General features: G+C 31.6%; 1 protein-coding gene across 1 annotated transcript in view; it reads right to left on the bottom strand.

Annotated features, from left to right (window-relative positions):
• The window catches only part of LOC131846797 (receptor-type guanylate cyclase gcy-1), a 72,052-nt gene that overhangs the window by 19,700 nt on the left and 30,413 nt on the right, over positions 1–21,939 (bottom strand). Inside the window, exon 5 of the mRNA XM_059196203.1 lies at positions 10,322–10,444. Within this exon, the coding sequence (XP_059052186.1) occupies positions 10,322–10,444 (123 nt within the window). The remainder of the gene's footprint in view (positions 1–10,321; positions 10,445–21,939) is intronic.

The following is a 21,939-nucleotide window of genomic DNA, read 5'->3' as shown; positions in this document are numbered from 1 at the left end:
AAAAAGAGACGCAATGTTCCCTTCAGAGTATGAACCTTGTTAGTGGGAGCAGTTTTTATATTCGGCTTGTTGTGTATTAAATCTTATATATAAAATTCTCATGTCACAGTTTTCGTTCCCATACTGCTCCAAACGGCTTGACCGATTCTCATGAAATTTAGTGAGCGTATTGAGTATGTCTGAGAATCGGCCAACATCTATTTTTAATCACCCTAAATGTTAGAGGTAGTCTACCCCTAACATTTTATTTTATTTTAAGGCAAAACAACGTTTGCCGGGACAGCTAGTGTAATATAAATTATTTAAAATAATATAAGGTTATGATTAAAGTTTAATGTTTGCTGATCAGTAATATCAGTAAGAAATAAAAAGGCATTATTATTATTATTTATTTATCTATATTTACTTAGAATTTAGTTACATACATATAAATTTATATAGAATAGTGTCAAGAGCACAACTAAGTAGGTATGTCTGCAGAACAAGTCGTTTTTATACAATATTTTATTTTCCCGCGAAAAACGCAATGCATCACAGATACACAATATTGTACGATGCACAGGATGACGAGCGTCATAGCTATATGCGATGTTTATACTTACTGAGTCTGTAAAATTAACAACCTGTAAAACAATATCTAGCAATAATTTTTATTTGCAAATTATGTAAATTAAAATTTCATTTTTAGTATAAATAATTTCATTTATACCAACCCTGTCCTGACATTTACAAATATTAAATAAAGGATTAGCTAAATACTGGTGGGTGTTGCCATTATGAAATAATTTGTATACATTTAGAATTTGTTTTTTACATATATAACTTCGTCAGAATTTCTTAATTAATTAATTGTATATAATAATCAAATATATCTGTTGTGGTAATTGTATAATTGTATAATATATAACATGGGATATATAATAATCGTATATAACAGGAAATGGCTTATTTAAAATGATTAGAAAAAGAATTTCTTAAGATTTATTTACTATTTTACCTATATAATAATATCTCAGGACAATTCACACAACGCCATCCAGTCCATAGCTAAGCAGAGCTACGAGTATGTTATGTGTACTAGACAAATGATAAAATACTTAGATATTTTTTTTTAATATGTCCATACTATACATGGAAAACATCCTCACCGATAGAAAAAATCATACTCATGACAACAAATATTTGTGCCGTGCAAGGAATCGAACCTGCGACTATCGGAAATAAATAAATGTGTGCTGAACCACTATATCAACGAGGTCGTCAGTACATATATAGTTATAAAATATTTTGTGAAAATTTCATCTAAATTCCTCTTGTCAACAGATAAACAGCAAACAGAGAGTTTTGTCTCTTTAAGATTTAAAACAAAATATTACATATAAAGATAAAGAAGAAAAAAATGAAGACGATTAAAATATTAACGTAATTTAAGAACCAAATAAAACCATATAAAGACCGGCTGCTGTGTTACCGCCGCCACCGATTCTTCAACTTAACTTTTCAGGGACTTTTCCATTTTTTTTGCTTCCAGTTTTAAGTATAATAAGAAAGAAAAAAATTTTTATAGATTATTTATTGTTCATTTATTTATTACCAATTTCTCTCAAAGTGACAAAACTGTGTCCGCGTATCCACTACTGATGGAAAAAACGAAAACCTATGTATACTATATTCCAAATGGTATGTGTAAGTCAAATGTGATGTAAATTCTAGTGGTGAAGCATACAGAAACAACTTTTCAAGAATGAAAAAAAATACATTATTCATGCTGTTTAGTTATTAACATTAGAAACAAAAAAAGGGACAAAAGAAAAAAATTAAAATGTATGAAATCTGTAACTTCCGTAAAAAAAATTTTTCAAACAACATCAAAAAAGACCTTAAATTACAAACAGACACATCAGTTTTATTTATTTGTATAGACATCATAAAAATAAATGCACTCACTGGCACAATGACGGGAGTGTAATTTTTTTTTTTGTGGATGTTAATGGAATGGTGCACCCGCCTGCGCTAACGGTTTACGCTGGCGGGGCACCAGTGGAGGATATTAAGATGAGCATGAGGTGAGGTCAGTTAGCCCATCGTGACAAATTCACCAGGAATTTAACACGATGGTTTCGAGGGGGGGAGTGTCATTAGCGCAGTTACCCTACATACAGTGCATTAATCACTCAGGATAAAGTATAGTATTATACATATATACATACTATATACATAATACTGGGTAAGGTAGGCTACGGTATAATTATACCAACCATTTGATACTTTAAAAATTGCTCCAATTATTCAACCTCACCCATATTGACCTTTTGAGATATGAATTTTTTTATTCACCTGCATTAGTCTATATTTTGGTTGTATATTTCCTTAAAATAGTGACCACGGTGGTCACTAGAACACTGGCGATTTAGGTTTAGTTGGTCGCGGGTTCGATTCCTCGCACGGTACAAATATTTGTATTCATGAGTATGATTGTTTGTATAGGTCTGGGTGTTTTCTATTTAGAAAAAATACATATTTAAGTATTTCTGTCAATTGTTTAATTCCCATAACGTAAGTACTGATTAGCTTGTGACTAGATGGCGCTGCGTGAATTGTTATCATTATTAATACACGAAGCAAAAACTTTGTACCCATTTTTATGAAAATTGCGCAGATGGAGGAATATGAAGTTTCCCACAATTATTCTTTTAAATTATGCATGAAAGACATAAAATAAATTAAAAAAAAACATTACACATACCTACTATCATGCATTTGACACACACGCACATATATATATATATATATATATATATACTCTTTTGTTTATTGTTAAAATATATATAGCTACTAGTTATTGCTGTATCAAAGACCATTTTGTATCATATATTATTGTAAATTTCAACCACAAGGCGATTATTAATATAGATAGGTGTATGAACTGCATTTGCAGTCCAATGTTTACAAATACATATAAAATACTCTGCAAATGAAATTAAATTAAGCATATATTAAACTGTAAGCGAACACTTGTTTGTTTCAATATCCACTTAGCTCACGATGCTGCAAATGTTTGAATACTGCAGTGACCTGTTTCTCGTGTATTGATTTCTGGAATATTCCACTTCAAATAAATACACTATCATATTTTATAAACTGAGGCCTTATATCGTAGTGGTTTAAAGGGGATTGGTAGGAATATGGTTAATAACTCCTTTGATAGCAAGGTACCATATCAGGTTGACTTCCCATGAAACCATCATGTTAAATTCCTGGCGAATTAGCCACGATGGGTTAATGGACCTGACCTCATATTCATCTTAGCATACTCCACTGGTGCCCCGCCAGCGTTTACTGTTAGTTCATGTGAGTGCCCCATTCCATTATCATCCATTATAAAAAAACACCGACTTAAGACCTTTAGAGTCGCATCTTGCTGACATTAGATAGATAATAAAACAAATTATAATTTAATTTATAAAAATAAGACTTATTGATAACTAGCTGTTCCCGCAACTTCGTCGGCGTGGAATTTAACTATATTTTTCTAAAAAAAATAGCCTTAAATTACTCCTTATTACGTCAGTTACCTGCCAAAAAAAGTCTCGTTATAATCAGTCCAGCCATTTCAGCCATTTCGCCTCGGTTGTTGGTGTTCAACTGAGGGCCTTTTGTAATTGGTTGCTATGAATATTTATTTACAAATAAAAAGCATACTGAAATAGCAATCATTCCTAAATCACTGTAACTTTACTATACTGTGTACGGTAGTATATCTTTCTGTAATGCAAATAAATGGCTTACTTACTCAGAGGAAATGAGCTTTCACAAAATTGAAAATTGAATGCGATTGCGCTGAAGGTAACGAGTTCATGACATTGAAATAGAGCTAGAGGGGCAGAGAGGATGATAATAATAATAATGTTTCAGGACAACTCACGTAGCGCCATCTATTCCCAGGGTAAGCTGTCTTATGGGTATTAGACAACTGATATACTTACATACTTTTTTGTAAACATATATGTATAGTAATATTAAACACCCAGACTAATACAATCATATTCGTAAATACAAATGTTTGTACTGTGCGAGGAATCAAACCCACGACCATTGAAGGTATGACGGTGTGCTAAACCACTAGACCACTGAGGTCGTCGATTATAACAGTTATTTATATGTAATTGAAATCGTACTAATATTATTATAAACGCGGAAGTTTGTGAGTGTGGACTTCACTTTACTTCACACTTCATTCTCGCAAAAACTACTGAATGCATTTTAATGAAACTTTACAATAATATAGCTTATATATCAGAATAAAATATAACTGTAGATTATAAATTTTACGCGGGCGAAACTGCTGGCACAGGTTCGATTCCTCGCATCAACATCAGTCATGGGTGTGATTGGTTGTTTTCTATGTAAATTATGTACGTATTTACAAAAAATATATCTAAGTATTTATGTCATTTGTACAGTACTCATAATACAAGCTCCGCTTATCTTAAGAATAGATGGCGCTGTGTGATTTGACCAGGGATAAATTTGTTTTTTCCTAAGAAATAAAATGGCGATTAAATATTTGTTATTAAAAATCAATATTGGATCATTTAAGACGACATGTCGAGAACTTGATTTGCTCTCATTATCTCGACCCACTTCTCAACTGAATAGGTTTGATGATATCATCCCAGAAATAGCTAAGAAAACTGTTTCTTGAGTATTGCAAAACCGCATTGTAGAATAACATGGGGAAATAGATTTCACTTCTTTTCTTTTCCATGATGCATATTACAAAACATGTTGACTACAGTAACTATAGTAACTTGACGCATATAGTATTATGATATAGTTATTCTTCGGTATTCATTCAATCTCTATAATATTGAAGAATTTGTAAACGATAATAATGTTTTTGTATAAAATATCTAACTTAAAATTCATAGCGCTGACAATGTTATCTGATTGAACAGAGATTAAGTGCGTAGCGATTTCTATGTTGATTGTCGCATACCTAATCCTTGTTGTTAATTAAATATAAGTAAATCAATATTTATTTAAAAGAGCAACACACAAGTTTCTTGCTCATTTTTCTTGTGATGAGTCTGCATTCCGAATGAGCGGTAGAATAAAAAAACTTGACTATTCAAAAGTGCTTATGTTAAGTTTATTTGAATAAAGATTATTTCTATTTCAATTAAGAGACTTTGCGTCTCCCGTTACTAAAGCATGACAGCAATACTTTCTTCTCTATTATTCAGTAAATATATAGTATAGTTATTCTAAAATTATCATTTACAATATTAACAACATTATTTTTCGAATGTTTTGAACTTTATAAATTAAAATAACAATAAACTTCTAAAATTAATAAATAAAAAATACAAATAAATAATGAATAAGCTGTGGGTTTACGCGAAAAAGGATTTATTCAGTTACGTGTAATTGTAAAACAAACTAATTTACAGAACACGAACTAGCGTGAAACGTTGGAATTAGTTGCCTTAGTTATTATAGCAACAAAATTTCCTCGAGTTTAATTAGTTGTAGAAAATTTTCATAGAAGCACGATTTGTCAAATTTCATAATAGCATGGAAGTGTAGCTGTAAAGATAAGACATAAGACGATGTTTTTCGGTTCAGACGATGTATATTATAATTGACTGATAAAATGTACATACAAAATATTGATCATATATAATTCTTTATTTGTACAACCACAAGATTACAAAATCAAAAGGAGAGTACATAATAGTTGAAGTTCATTAGCTAGGTAATCAAATGGCAGAAAGTTGTGCGATACGAAATGAGGACCCTGATACCCTAAACTAGGTTTTACACCTGTGCTATAGGTATCAGTGCTCTCTTATCACATGTACTATACATATATTACATTAATTAGACGCAGATATTTAATGATATATGTGGTGTATGTATCTTTATTATTAAGTAGATTATGGATCTGTATAGTAATGTGGGATACTTTATGTTAGTGCAGTGGATGTATGACAGTGTTTGAATATGAATTGATACGATAATACAATAATAAATTGTTTAAATTCAAATTTCAAATTCAAAATATCTTTATTCATGTAGGTCTATTACAGACTCTTATGATATGTCAAATCTACCGTCAGTTCGGAATGATTTCGAGATGAGAAGAACTGATAAGAAACTCAGCTCGTATTTTTTTTAAATGTTGTACATATTTTAAGTTTAAATAAAAATAAGTTTAAATATATACTAAATAACAATAAAAAAATGTAGGGTGGGGATATACAGTTTAGACACGACAGTGCTTAGTAATATAGAGTTTGTATTACTAGCCATAATTATTTGCAATTATTATATTGATGTATGTAGGAAACTGTGTCCTATAGGAAGCATCGGCATGACATCGCGTCGAATAGATTACATTTAGTCGACGGCATTTGCATTTTTATTGCAATGTCGAAGGATTTTTACACACATATCCACCCGTTATTTATGTTTCTATATTTTTACATACATTTCCGTTACTTTGAGTTTGATTCGAGCTTATTCAAAAGTATAATTTGACATTTCTTTTATTTGATTTGTTCGCTTTCAAAAGTCTGTTGTTTGAAAGTAAATAAAGTTGCGATCATTTCTTTTTTAAAGGATCACCTACCAATTTTTGTTTATTCTTCTTGTATTTGCATTACTAATGTTACAGCAGGATAAAATAGCTATATGTATAAACTATAACTGTACAAAATTTCATACTTTCCGTTTGAGCAATTTTCGTAAAAAGGGGTACGAAGTTTTTGCTTTATGTATTAATTTATAGATTAAGTTTTGTTTTCGAACTACTCTAATGCTGTTAACAGCATCTGGCCTTTACAGCTTCACCGGACTATAGGGGGCGAGTGCTGATGGCACACAAACGCGGAAGAACTTATGGAGCAGCTTAAGGTCAACTCCCACCTGACGGACACAACTGTAGTCTGAGGGCACCGCTATGGGTTCGAACCTCGGCTCAGGCCATCGTAATTTCGATCCCCGTTTGAATTGGTCAGTTGTTCTGACATTTAAATTAGTAGATGGGTTTATATGGTATATCATTACATAGTATAAAATAAAGTCGTTGTCACTGTCTGTCCGTCCCTATGTATGCTTAAATCTTTAAAAACCAGCTTTTGATCTTCTTCATCAATATGAAGGTTTATATGTACGTATAATACATGCATAATATTATAGAGAAACACTGATAAATTTAGAGGTTCCTAATTCGTAAATAAACACATTTTTTTGCGCTTAGATTGCAAACGCAGGCTGGATCCCACACCCGTGCGAAGCTGGGGCAGGTCGGCTAGTACTAATTTAAACGTTAGAATGTACATAGATAGTTTGACGTACAGGAGTGGACACAAAACAATATCATAACAATAGTTACAAAAATATTTCGCAAATGAGTAAGCGATCATATTCGGATATGTCATCAATAATTCTAGACAAGATATTGTCAATGCAGGATATCGAAAACATTTGTCACAATTTTTCAACAAAACACCCAAATACCTGGAATTCCATCAGTGTATTGATATACAAAAATAGAGTTGATACTAAAATATAAGGTTATATATTTGTTAAAAATCTACCCTGTATCATCTGTATTTTCTTATATCAATAAATTATTGTTTGTTTTTTAAATAAATGTCGGCATAGGCCCAATTTTAAAGATATAATTATAAAGAAAATTTTATTTTTTAAGCTTATGCGATTAGTACAATTAATTAATATACTTAATCAGGTTTTAATCCGAATAATTTTATGGTAAAACTGAACTCAAAAGGAGAGTGAAATAAAAATTAAGTGAATTAAAATACCTTTAGGTATTTACCAACTGTTTAACTATAAAAAAGTTTTTATTCTGAACTTATTTATAACATCTTTTTATTACATTTATTAGTTGATTAATTTATTACAATTATATGAAATAGTATTGTTATTATTATTAGTGAATTGATTGACAGCCTTGATGGTTTAGCGATTATGCAGACCGCTTTATTTCCGAAGATAGCTGGTTCGATTTCTCGCACGGTGCAAACATTTATATTTATGAGTATTGTTTGTTTAAAAAAATATATGTATGTATTTACATCAGTTGTCTAATACCCATAACACAAGCTCTGCTTACCTTGGGACTAGATGGCGTTGTGTTATTTGCTCAGGGTTATTTATTTATTTATATATATTTTATTTTATTATTCTTATTATATATGTATTGTGAGTCTACCTCATTAATTCCCATTAGTATACAATGGGTATTGATGGGGTAGACAGTCGTAGTGAACGTATCACTTGACGTACCCATATTTTTCTATGGTATACGGTAATTAAAGTTATAGGTAAGAGAAATTGCTTAAATATTACTTAAACAATATTAATGTAAACAAAATATTTACGTTGCGTATACTAATAAATTAGAACATTATTTCATTTTCTTTATGGAACATAAAAGTGATCATAAATTCATCGTTGCCAGTGCAACGATAGGAGCGGTTCATCTTAATAAAACGAACTCATAAAATATTTATTTATTTTCAGTCCGAAATGATATGTTGTTTGTATCGATGTACTAACTAATTTTACATTCAAATAGTATTTGTTTTATCACTTAAAATAAAACCATAAATTCTGGATATATGAAATGTAATTGTTTTTTGTTTTTCAATTCTAAATATAGGTAGGTAGGTACGTATATGATACTTATTTGAAATTTATGGCCTATATATTATTCTGACGTTAAGCAATATTACTCTAAAATTTCATTAAAATCCGTTGAGTAGTTTTTGCGTAAAAGAGTAACAAACATCCATCCATTCATGTATACAACTATAGTCACAAACTTTCGCGTTTATAATATTAAAATTGGATATATAATATAAATTAATTCTGAACTAATGTTAGATAAAGTTTGTAAGTTTAGTTGTACGGAATAATCTCCCGTACTTCAGATGCAATTTTGAAATTTATTTTACTGTTAGATCTGTTAGCCCAAAATTGTTGCCAAAACGGGGAAGAAAAATGTGACGCAGAAGAAATTGCTGGCCAACCAGTAATTAAAATTAAACTTTAGGTTTAGGTTGGATATGATATATATTTAATATATGCTTTAAATTAATGTTGATATTTTTTTATATATTAAATCTGTTAGAAATATACACTATGGTGATTTAAAAAAAATCATATATCAGTTGAATTCCCTGTCAGTTCTTATTAACTGAAGTAGCTAGCCGGGGTCAAAAAATATTATATGTATAGGTGGCACAAAACGAAACCTATTTATTTTTACTGATTTTACATACCTATATATATATATATATATATCTTTCATTTAATACTTTAAGTAAAATAAAATAAATATATTTGCATGTAACAAGGACTACTTAGTAAGTGATTTTAATAAAACATAACTTAAATTAATGAATCCAACTTAAAGCATCAAATGTGAAGAGGGGAACAAAGCTCGCTTGTATTTTGACAGGTTGTCTGAGTCCTGAATAAATGGGTTTTAATGTAAATGCTTTATTATCTTCATATATCTCTTGTCTTCTTAGAGAGCGTATTAGTTTAGTGGCTTAATATCATGTTTAAATTGAAAAGTCGTTAATTCGAATCTAGCTGACATTAATGTGTTATAACATACTATTTAGATTGAAACTTCAAGGGATTATACTACATTGATGTAAGGAATGATAAATACATCTATATCATATAAAATGTATGTAGTGTTATTTCTTATGAGTTTTATATGTATTTAACTATGGGCATATCAATTAGAAAAATAATCATGAAATCTTTTTAGTTATGGTTAAGATAAAAATGTACATACACTATATACATCTATGTATAATATGTATTTATTTCCAAAAAAATATCTATGTATATGTATCAGTTATTGAGTACCCATAACATAAGCTTTAGCTAGTTTAACTTGGGTCTAGATGGCGCTGTGTGAATTGTCCTGAGATTATTATTATCATACACTACAATTATCAAATAACTGATAATTGATTAAAAAAAACACGGTTTTCTTCCTGGTTTTCATGATTATTTTTCCACAGTTGTGGTCGACTCCTATAACTTCTATAGTAGGTACTATGTCGAGGTAGGTACGGCCACTTTGTTTTATTGAATTAATACTTAATACACTATCAGAACAAAAACAGGACATTTCTTAATAACAAAAACCGGAGGCGGAACCTAGATATAAAAATCATAGATAATATAAGAACAGAGAATATAAATAGTTGTACAGAGTACGTTATTATTTTTAGTTAAAATACAGATTAAAAAAAAATTAACAATTTACCTCCATATGGTGCTACTGTCTGTATCTTTAATTTCTTTGGTGAGATGACTGAGAAATGCTGCGTTGGCGTTCGTGTACCATTCCACCGCCTCCGTCATGGACGTACCGTCGTTAATACTTGCTCTGAAACAATATTTAAGTGAAATACATATATTAAATGCATCTTTATTATTTAGCTTTTAGGCATACATAGTGTTGGATTATAATCCAGTTTTGTACCAAACTACACGCTCTTAATCAAATTCTTGTATTGATTGAATCTGTTTTGTGTGCCAATAAATGAATAAATAAATAAAAAATATTTTTGTATAAACATCAGCTATTACTCGCGACTTCGGTTGCGTGGAAAATTCGTTAAATTTTAGCTAGCGTACCGTTAGGGCAGGCAGGCGGACTATTCCATTATCATCCATTAAAAGACCCAGAACCGATTATCCTAGCGCCACATAATTAGGAGAGCCGACTCTACATAAACTGAGGAAAGAAGAATAATAATATCGATCCCCACATATATTTTTTATAGCATTGGGACAAATGAGCTTGCGGCTCACCACGCGCTCATGGTAAATAATCATTCGACAATCATCAATCAGTCATCGGCGGTAATCACCGCCGCCCAAGAGCGTTTGCAACACTAGGGGAATTACAAGCTGTTTACTTAAAGGTTTCAATATCGTACCGGTTCGGAAACACCATTGCGCTGCGTGGCAAAAAGTTTCTGGAAAAACCCACGGTGGAGGAACGGATGATCACGATGATATTTAAAATGGTATAGTGAAATAGTATCAATATTGAACTATACATAGATAGAAATCTATAAATTTAAAGGTTAACAACACTGATTTCATTAAATCCGTGTGGGTATTGGCACGCAATAACACAGTTGTTTGACTGGCAAATGTTTACCCAAGGGTCCAATATAGACGTGAGGTACATACCAACTACACTTCTAAATAAGCTGAATGTATTTGAAATTTAGATTAAGTACGGCAGTATTGCCATTTGCAAATAAGACGTGACTGAAGAAAAAAACTCCGGATTGATTAATATCTTAAGATTAGTACGGGCTACAGGGTTAAGTGAATAAAAATACCCGATTGATCAATATCCCAAGTTTAGGAAATATGGCGCTCATCTTTATTTTATACTTGGTTCTAAATCCGGTAAAATAGGTAATAAATAAAGAGTTGGGCGACCAAATAAACAATCGAATCAGGAATAGAATGTAAGCAATATTCATATATGAGCAACATACAAGTTTCTTGCTAGTTCTTCGTGTGATGAGACAGCTTTCTGAACGAGCAGTAGATAAAAAAAATTGTTATGACTATTCAAAAGTGCTGAAATTAAGTTTATATTAATAAATTATTTTCTATTCTTACTTTAAGTTAAGATGGATACAAATTCATTATTATTGTATTATATACATTTTTTATTAAAATTACAATTTATTCCATAAGAGTTTCTTCTTTCTCAAACCTTCTTTCTAAACTATCAATAATTACTTATACATGTATAAAATAACAGCATATATTTTTATATTTATTTTAAGCACTATTGAATAGTCATTTTCGTATTCAAATTATATTCATTTATTTATTCTTTAACATATATTTATAAATATTAATTTTGTTATTATTTATTTTCATTAAACCTGATTCTTGTATAAATATATGATAATAATAATAAATTCATGATCACGCATATGTTTCTTATAAATGTATATGTTTTTGTTTTTCAAAATGTTTAAAATTATACTGCTAAAAATAACATAAAAGCCTAACCTCATAAAATGTCCTACAAAAATATATGTTCTTGAGTTCCTATAGTTTTCACAAAAGTTGTAGATATTTCTTATATACTGTAATAGGCGACACGTTTTTCCGAAGGTAATAAAACCTGCCCCCCGTATCAGAAGACAAGATCCCATATATTTTTTTAACTGCTGGGAGTGGCATTGATAATGTAGATGTGTAACACTCCCAGTCGTTAAAACACAGCCATAAATATGGGATTCTAAACCTGTACTCATATTATTAGGTTCTGACCCGACGACCCGTGGTGACATTACTGTTCGATTGGTCCATTACCAAAGAGGGCGGGGCTAGTAGCTAATGCGCCAATCGAACGGCGTCATAGTCCGCACGGGCCGTTGGGACTAAAACTGAAATGTGTGTGAGCTCTAATAATTTTAAGGTTTCATTAAGATGTGTTTTTTTTTTATACCACTTAGGTGGCAAACAAGCATACGGTCCATCTGATGGTAAACGGTTACCGTAGCCTATGGACGCCTGAAATACCAGGGGTGTCACATACGCGTTGCCGACCCTTAAGAAACCTTAATATACCCTTCTTGAAAAACCCCATGCTGTAGTCTCTCAAGAAAACCTCGGCAGGTAGTTCATTCCACAATCTAAGTGTACGCGGGAGGAAGCTCCTCTGAAACCGCACTGTTCGAGACCACTTAGGTTCCAGCGTGTGGGGATGAATTCCCTGTCGATGGCGAGCGGTGCGATAGCTTTTCGAGACTAAACGGCTGTGTTCAGTCGTTTAGTCTCGAAAAGCTAACAAACAGACTGATATATTTTCGAATTTATAATATACGTATGGGTGAGGTACGTATATCGACCATTTCACCTCTGAGTTTCATTCCATTTAACCTACGAAAACATTCTAAGAATAAATGAAATAAATGCTTATTTTATTTCTATAGCTGCCTTTACACGACACGATCTTTTTGGTTTTGGCACGCGCTAAATCACGCGCCAAGACAGACCACGGTAGAGCCTAGTTTAGCATGGATGGATACAATGGATCATGTTGTCTGAAATAAAAAAATATTATTATTAGCGCGGGAAAACCTGCGCGCGCTATATTGAGTGATCGCATATACTATTTTTTTACGTGCGTGATAACGTGTATGTGTAATGTGTTTGATTCTTATAAAATGTTATATTTATATTCCACAAATTTATACTCCAAAGACACGTTTAAGATTTATAAATTTATCAATAACTCTATAATTATGTCTTTGTTCTATAGTCAGATGTCAGCGATTTTGTAATGATAATTAATTGCATGATTAACACGGGATTGCGCGAGCTAGTGCGCGGTCTTTGTCGTTCTCTTCTTCTACATTTACAATCTCATTCTTTCCTGTGTGAAGGGCGATTTGCGCGTGAAAGAGCGTAGGTACGTGTCATCATCTGCTTCTTCCTTATCCCATTTATTTGGGGTCGGCGTAATATGTTTTTCTCTTCCATTCATCCCTGTTCGCAGTCACCTCGTTATTTACTCCCTTTCTTACCATATCATCTCTCACACAGTCCAACCATCTCTTTTTCGGTCTTTCTCTGCCTTAATAACCACTACTAATCCACATTCATATGTAACACCTTCCTTAAGATATGATCTTAATTCTTATGTATTACACGCCCATACAACGATAGAAAGAGCGTACGTGTAAAGGTAGTTTATGGACAATTTATTCCATATATTTTTACTACATTATAGATTCAAAGGGCTGTCATTAAAAATGGCATGGGCAAATAGCTTTTATTTTTCCACGACCCATCCGCAGATCGATGAACTTTGTTTCCTATGAATATGTATAGCCATCCGTTGATTGGATATAATGAAAACGTAATTTAAGCACTAGTGGCCTGTCCCGACTTCATCTGGGATAAATTTAATAGCCTAGATAAACATAATCGTAATAGTTATCTGGGCTATTAAATCAATTTTTTTTATATCTAAGTGGTGAGGGGACTTGTAGTAACGGAGACTGGTGCTCCTCCTTGTCGGTAATAGTTTAAACTTCCACGTAGTTTCCTCCTAAAAATCCTTATAAATTTCAGGTGAATTCGTTAATATAGGCTAACAGACATGACTTCATCTTCATCCTCTACTGTCCTATAACAGATACCGTTAGCTCATGTGGGTGAACCATTTCATAATCATAAATTACAAAAAAATAGATAAACAGATAATTTTCGTTCCGGAGATTATACAAAAACTCACATAAACTCTTTCTTTGATGTAAACAATAATGAAACAAAGAGCGGCGTGGCTTAATAGTTTATAACCGACAGGTAGTGAGTTTATATCTAACCGATACAAAATTATATAAATTGATTTATATATCAATTATTACACGTTGCCAAAGGAATTTTAAATAACTTTTAGATTTTTTTTTTAATTAAAACAATCATTATTGACTAACTAACATAAAAGAAATATAAGTGTATATGGAACCTCACCTATACGTAATATTTACGTACTTTAGAAATATAACGTTTTTTTTTTCAATTAAATAAACATTCTTGACTAAATAACAAAAAAGAAATCGCGTCCAAAAATAAGCAACAGTCTTTATACCTGCGCCGTATCGTTTTTACGGTTTTCGCAATAAATTGTCAATAAAATCTATGATGACTCTTTTATGAAGAAGGTACGATGTCCTCGATAAAATTACTGAAGGACACCTGCGAGATGGCTGAGGTATCAAAAGGCAAGTTTTAAAGTTACCTCGTTTAAATTAGAAACTTTATATTCCTTGAAAGTATATGGACACAAGGCTTAATGCTAAGCGTACTATGCACATCCCATAATGACTTTATGTTAATAGAAATAGAATGTAATTTTATGGATTTACGAATTTAAACCAATGATACTGGTTTATTTACGGACTTGGATCTCAGAGCTAGTGATATATAACTTCAGTCTCTATTTCATAAACAATCTTATTAATATTATAAACGCGAAAGTTTGTGAGTATGGATGGATGTTTGTTACGCAAAAACTACTGAACGGATTTTAATGAAACTTTACAATAACATAGCTTATACATCAGAATAACACGTAGACTATAAATTTCACGCGGATGAAACCACGTGTAGAACTAGTATATACTATAAATAATTAGTATATTTTGAAATTAAATCAAAACAGACAAAAATGTAATCAAATATAACCAATCATAGCTCGCAAATAGCAATAAGGCACGCCTCTACAATCCATAATAATTGGTTTATGGTATGCAGTGATTTTGTTTTTATTTTGTTTGTATTCAACGCTGGTAATTGGCAACGTCTCTGGCTACTCCATATGAGAAAAGTCATGAAGATATATATATATATTTTTAATCGCCATAAATAATAAAGAGAAATAGGCAATAGTAATCATAACCCTGGGTAATTCACATAGCTCTATCTACTCCCAAACCAAGCAGAATGTGTAATTTGAAGACTAGACAATTAATATAAATACTTAAATACATACATAATATACATAGAATACACCCAGATCTATACAAAAAATCATATCTACTCATGAATGAACCCGCGACTATCGGGAGTAAGACGGTGAGCTTAACCACTAGATCACCGAGGCAGTCAATATTTTGATACTATAATACTAGTATTTTTGCACAAACACAGCACCATCTAGTGCTAAGCTGAGCAGAGTTTGTGTTATGGGTACTAGACAACTGATATAAATAATAATAATAATCATGTCAGGACAATTCACACAGCGCCATCTAGTCCCAAGTTAAGCTAACTAAAGCTTGTGTTATGGGTACTAGATAACTGATACAAATACATAGATTTTTTTTCGTAAATACATACATATTATATACATAGAAAACACCCAGACCGATACAAACAATCATACTCATATACTCATGAATATAAATGTTTGTGCCGTGCGAGGAATCGAACCCGCGACCATCGGACGTAAAGCCGTCAAAAATACATATAATATATACATTATTTTTAATAAATACATAGCAAACATCTAGACCAATACAAAGAAACATACTCATGAATACACAAGTTTGTAACATACGGGGAATTGAACCCGCGACTATCGAAAGTAAGGCGATGAGCTTAACCACTAACCCATCGAAGCCGTCAATATTTTAATACACCACTGTTATAAGATGCCATTGAATGGAGTGGCTTTCCAACCCCATAACGAGCTAAGCAAATACCCATTTACTTGTCGGGCGTGGCAGATTATACCCATTACGGGTTATTAGGAAAAATTCCATTAAGTTATTCATAGAAATTGTCGTCGAAGCACTCGTTTGTTTCATTATCGATTCACACTTCACTCACGGGAATGGAAAATGCGAATAAAAATTGGCATGCATGCATATTTACAGCAGTATCGAGCAGCGAAGACAGTTGCGTATTAGAAAACCAATATTTGCAATCTAACAAAATAAATTTGTTTCTTATTTTTCAATGTTTTTTAATTTGTTTCTATTTCTATTGTAAATAATTAAAAAAATATTATATTATTAGATTGTTTAACGATAAGACCGCCTTTTGTATCGGTTAATGACGGCCTCGGTGGTCTAGTGGTTTAATACACGGCCTTACTTCCGATGGTCGCGGGTTCGATTCCTCGCACGGCACAAACATTTGTATTCATGAGTATGATTGTTTGATTCGGTCTGGGTGTTTTCTATGTATAATATGTATGTATTTAGAAGAGAAAAAAAATCTATGTATTTGTATCAGTTATCTACCCATAACACAAGCTTTAGCTAGCTTAACTTGGGTCTCGATGGCGTAGTGTGAATGGTCCTGAGATTATCATAATTATTATTATTAATGTATATTTATAGTAGTTTTTTATATTTTTTTTTCTGTAATTTATGCAATAAAGAGTATAAGTAACTAAAAAGCAATGAATATTTATTTGTAAATACTACATAATATAAATACAAATATATATATTATGCCTGAAAAGTGTTTTTATTAAAAAAAATATAATTTACTGACTTTTTATAAATATAAATTCATATCAACTTTTTCATTGTTCATTGTTTGTTTTTGTTTATATTGTAAGTAATTAAAAAGCGCTGAATAAATATTTATTTCTTTATCTTTCTTTTATTTCTTTCTAACGTAACATATACGTTGGTTACGAAAATTGGTTCTGAAAATGTGTCTTACAATAGTACTACTAGTAATAGTACTATAGACTCTGATTTTTCAAGATAAATAATAGCCATGTTTGTCCGGATGATACGATCTTCAATAATCTTATACATTTTCATACTTTATTTATTTTATATATTTAATAAAGATCAGTTAAGCCATTTCATTAGGAAAAGGCAATAAGCAGTAGATAGTCAAACAAACCAACTTTCAAATTTTCTTTTAAATGTATTTTTAACAATGAACACAGCGCCATCTAGTCCCAAGCTAAGTAGAGCTTGTGTTATGGGTACTAGGCAACTGACATAAATACTTAGATATTTTTTTGTAAATATATAGAAAACACCCAGACCGATACATGCCTTCGGTCAAACGGCCAAACGTACTTCCTCAAAGTCACACCAAATTACCTAAATGAATAAAACATAAAAGAAGCAGACGAAGTCACTGATAACTGGTAGTATGATGTAATTTCATTTGTACATTTCCACTTTTTATAGCAATTTTTTTTATGGATGATAATGTAATGGTGCACCCGCCTGCTTTAACGGTTTATGCTGGCGGGGCATCAGTGGAAGATGATAAGATTGAGCATCAAGTCAGGTCAGTTAGGCCATCATGGTAAATTTATCATCAATTTATCCAGAGGGTACCTTGTGGTGAAATTAGGTTAGTTAAGGTTAGGTTAAATTTTTTAATTTGATTTTTTTATGATTCTGCATTAAAAATAAAGATAATAATCTATTCTCAAACCTAGCGAATACAATTATAAAAAAAACATCAAAATCGGTTATGCCGTTTCGGAGAAGTATGGCAACTAACACTGACACGAGAATGTTATATATATATATATATATATATAGATAAATAATTATAGATATATTATAGGTAATAAAGAGAATTAGGTAAATGGAGTTTCATAAAAATAATTAAACGTTGAATAAAACAGGTGGAGAATGTAGATATTATACAACAAATTAGCAGATTGCAATCTGCAATTGTTAATATAGGTCGATGTCACTCTATTGACCAGGGAATTGTTCTAATATGTAAATAAATTACTTCTATTTCTGTCACTTTGTTGTACTTTTTTAAGGGATGGTAATGAAATGTTGCATCCGCCTGCGCTAACGGTTTACACAGGCGGGACACCAGTGGAGGATAAGATAGGCATGAGGTTAGACCAGTTAGCCCATCTTGGCAAATGTTAATTTACGACGATGGTTTCCAGGGGGAACCGCATGGAGGTCATGATATGGTACATTACTAGCAATGGGGTTATTAATCGACAATGTTAAAATCCTTTTCCCCAACTTTGTTGTATTTCAAATTAAAAATAAAACTCTAAAACCATTTATTCAACCTTGATAGCTAAGATATATTTGACTGTAAACAGAATAAATAGGTACACAGAATCAGGGCATTGGTTTTCATATACATAATTAAACGTTGCACAAAACATGCGAGGGATGTAGGTATTCATCGAATATGCAGATTGCAATCTGCAGTTGTTAATATAGGTCGATGTCACTCTAGTGAACAGGGAATTGTTCCACAAAATCAATACAGTAGGTACACCTATTTCTGTCACTAGCAACTAACTTTGTTGTATATGCAATACAAATTTAAAACGACACTTTCGCTAGCAACTGAATTTGTTGTATTTCCAATACAACAAAGTTAATAATATAAAATTGTTCATGTATGACACTTTTGGCGGTTTATGCATGACATTTTTTTATCATAGGGTAGCTAGTTGAGAAGAACTGGCAAAAAAAGACGACGATTTGAAGAATGAGATATCAAGAAGAATACATTAGAATGCTAATGTATGAAATTTTGTAGGAGATTATATATTATATCGAATTGGGGTTAAAGAAACAAAAATTCAGGTTTAAACAATGAATATTTGTAGTCACAGTCCTACGTAGAGGAATTATATAAAATAATATAAATACATTAACTACCAGGAGATTAATTAAATAAGTAGTTAATAACAAATCACATTTGGAAGAGTATATTTTTTTAACTAATTCGTGTGGCAAGAAACCATCGCCTATATGGAAAAATATGAACAGAATTACGCACATGACTTGATCATGTGATGCTCGTGATACTACCCATGTGTTATTTAAGGACTAAGATGTTGTGCCTTTAATATAATACTGCTGCCTTATCTTACCCTTCAACTGAAATACAATTTATAAAACAATCTGCTTAGCAGCTGAAGTATATGAGACTGAGGTATCGTCTTCAATAATCATCTTAAAGCCTTACACAGTACCAATAATATTGATATTTTAAAATCTATCTCGGTGTTAGAACTATTAAGCCACAGAAATTCAGTGGTAACTTAGTCTTATATATTTTTCATTAATAAATAAATCACCCTACAATTAACACAGCGCCATCTAGTCCCACGGTAAGCAGAGCTTGTATTATGGGTACTAGATAACTGATATAAATACTCAAATATTTTTTCTGTAAATATATAAAAAATAACAGCCACATTTATACAAACAATTATACACATGAATACAAATATTTGTACTATATGTTAGGGTTCACATAGATATTGTCGAAAAATCTGATATTTTATATTAAAAGGAAGGTAGTTTCATTATTACTCGGTATCGTTAAACTGGTTGCATATAACCCCCACTCATATCTTCTCTGTATGAAAGGGGGGGTTTTTGAATTTGAATTTGAATTTTATTATAATACATACTTTTACTAGTACATAGAGTTGATATATCTAACATATATAAGTAAATGAACTCGCGATGATAGGAGCTAAGGCGATGTGACGCTAAACCATCTTTCGTATGATCATTCCTTATGCGAGCAGCTGAGGAGTGGAACTCTCTCCCAGGGTCAGTATTTCTTGCCTTTTACGACATTGGGTCTTTCAAATCAAGAGTGAATAGACACTCTCTGAGCTTGTGCTAAGACTGGCATCATTAACATCACGTGAGACACCGGTCAAATGCGATCATATTTGGTAATAATAAAAAAAGGTGGTCTTTTTAGTGACCACATCTGTAAGGAAAATATATATCTATACATATAAATAAAATTGGAGTGTCTGTTTGTAATATTGAAATAACCGTTTTTTACTACATGCATATGCATATATATACGGTACATATACAAAAATAACATTTTTTATAATTTTTGTCTGTCTGTTTGTCGGTCTGTTTATTCCGGCTATTCTCTGAAATGGCTGGACCGATTTTGACAGGACTTTTTTTGGCAGGTAGCTGATGTAATAAGGAGTAACCTAGGCTACTTTTATTTTAGAAAAATAAAGTTAAATTCCACGCGGACGAAGTCGCGGAAACATTTAGTCCGAAATATAGACCAATTGAAGTGAATAAAAAGATTAATACCTCAAGGTCAATATAGACATACAACATAGTGGTGGAATCAAAATATGACTATTGAAAAGTGTTTGTAATGAGTTTATTTGAATAAGAATTATTTCTATAGGTGAAGTTGAATAGCTGGAGTAATTTTTAAAGTATCAAATGGTTGGTATAATTATACTCTACCTTACCCAGTATTATATATACTATACTTTATCCTGAGTGATTAATGCACTGTATGTAGGGTAACTGAGCTAATGACACTCCCATCATTGTTTTTTTTTTTTTTACAACACAAGGAACAAACGAGCATGCGGCTCACCTGATGGTAAGTGATTACCGCCGCCTATGAGCACCCGCAACACCAGGGGAATTGCAAGTACGTTGTCGGCCTTTTAAAAAGGAATAAGCTCTTTTCTTGAAGGTTTCAATATCGTATCGGTACGGAAATACCATTGCTGGAAAAAAAGTATATACGTTATCTAAAAATTACTTTAATATTTTTATGTATCTCTGTTGTCTGGAAATAAGGTGATTCCATAATGTGGTTGTGCGAGGCACGATCACGGGTAAACTGAAGAGCAGCGGGTAGATGGAAAATGAATTCTTTTTATGGGCAGACATATGCGTCTACTTTCACACGTCTTCGTTTATTGCTACTATTGGAACTCGCTCGATATTCATCTCGGCAAACTGTACTCACAGTATCTTTACGTACAATTAATACACTTTTCGATCGCGTTTTTTGTTTTTGTTTAATTACTAATTATACGTATAAATAATGAACGCGTCAAGTTTAAAACAGTATATAAAAAAAGTTGATTTCCAAGCGAGGAAATATGCGGGGAATAGCTAGTTTAGGAAAAAAAATTGAATAATGTAATATATTTGGACGATGGTCTTATTTTAATAATAACATATATACTTGTTAACTATGCCACGTGTAGAAATAATATGTAATTTCAAAACAATCTATATGAATAAAAAAACAATGTCGAATATAACGTAATTACGTTAGAAAAATTTCTTAATAAAAGGAAAACACTTGAGTAATTTTGTAATTAATTCGGTCGTGATGCAAGATTTGCTTTCCTTTGTTAGTACACCGAAGTCCGAAGCTGATGTAGACAATTACATATACAATATATTACGTATAAAAAACTTTTGGTAATTTTTCAATTGGACATTATCGAAATTTAATCATCATCATCATCATCATCAATTCGTTTCTGGTTTTGGCTTCAGTTGTTTATGACCGGCCGCCTGCAATTATTGAAATTTAATGATAATAATAATATCTTTA

This window comes from Achroia grisella, unplaced genomic scaffold (assembly GCF_030625045.1).
Source record: "Achroia grisella isolate CSIRO2021 unplaced genomic scaffold, CSIRO_AGI_Agris_v1 utg512, whole genome shotgun sequence".
Taxonomy (NCBI): Eukaryota; Metazoa; Arthropoda; class Insecta; order Lepidoptera; family Pyralidae; genus Achroia; species Achroia grisella.
The sequence above is the reverse complement of the archived record's forward strand: the minus strand, read 5'-3'. Positions and strand labels throughout refer to the sequence as shown.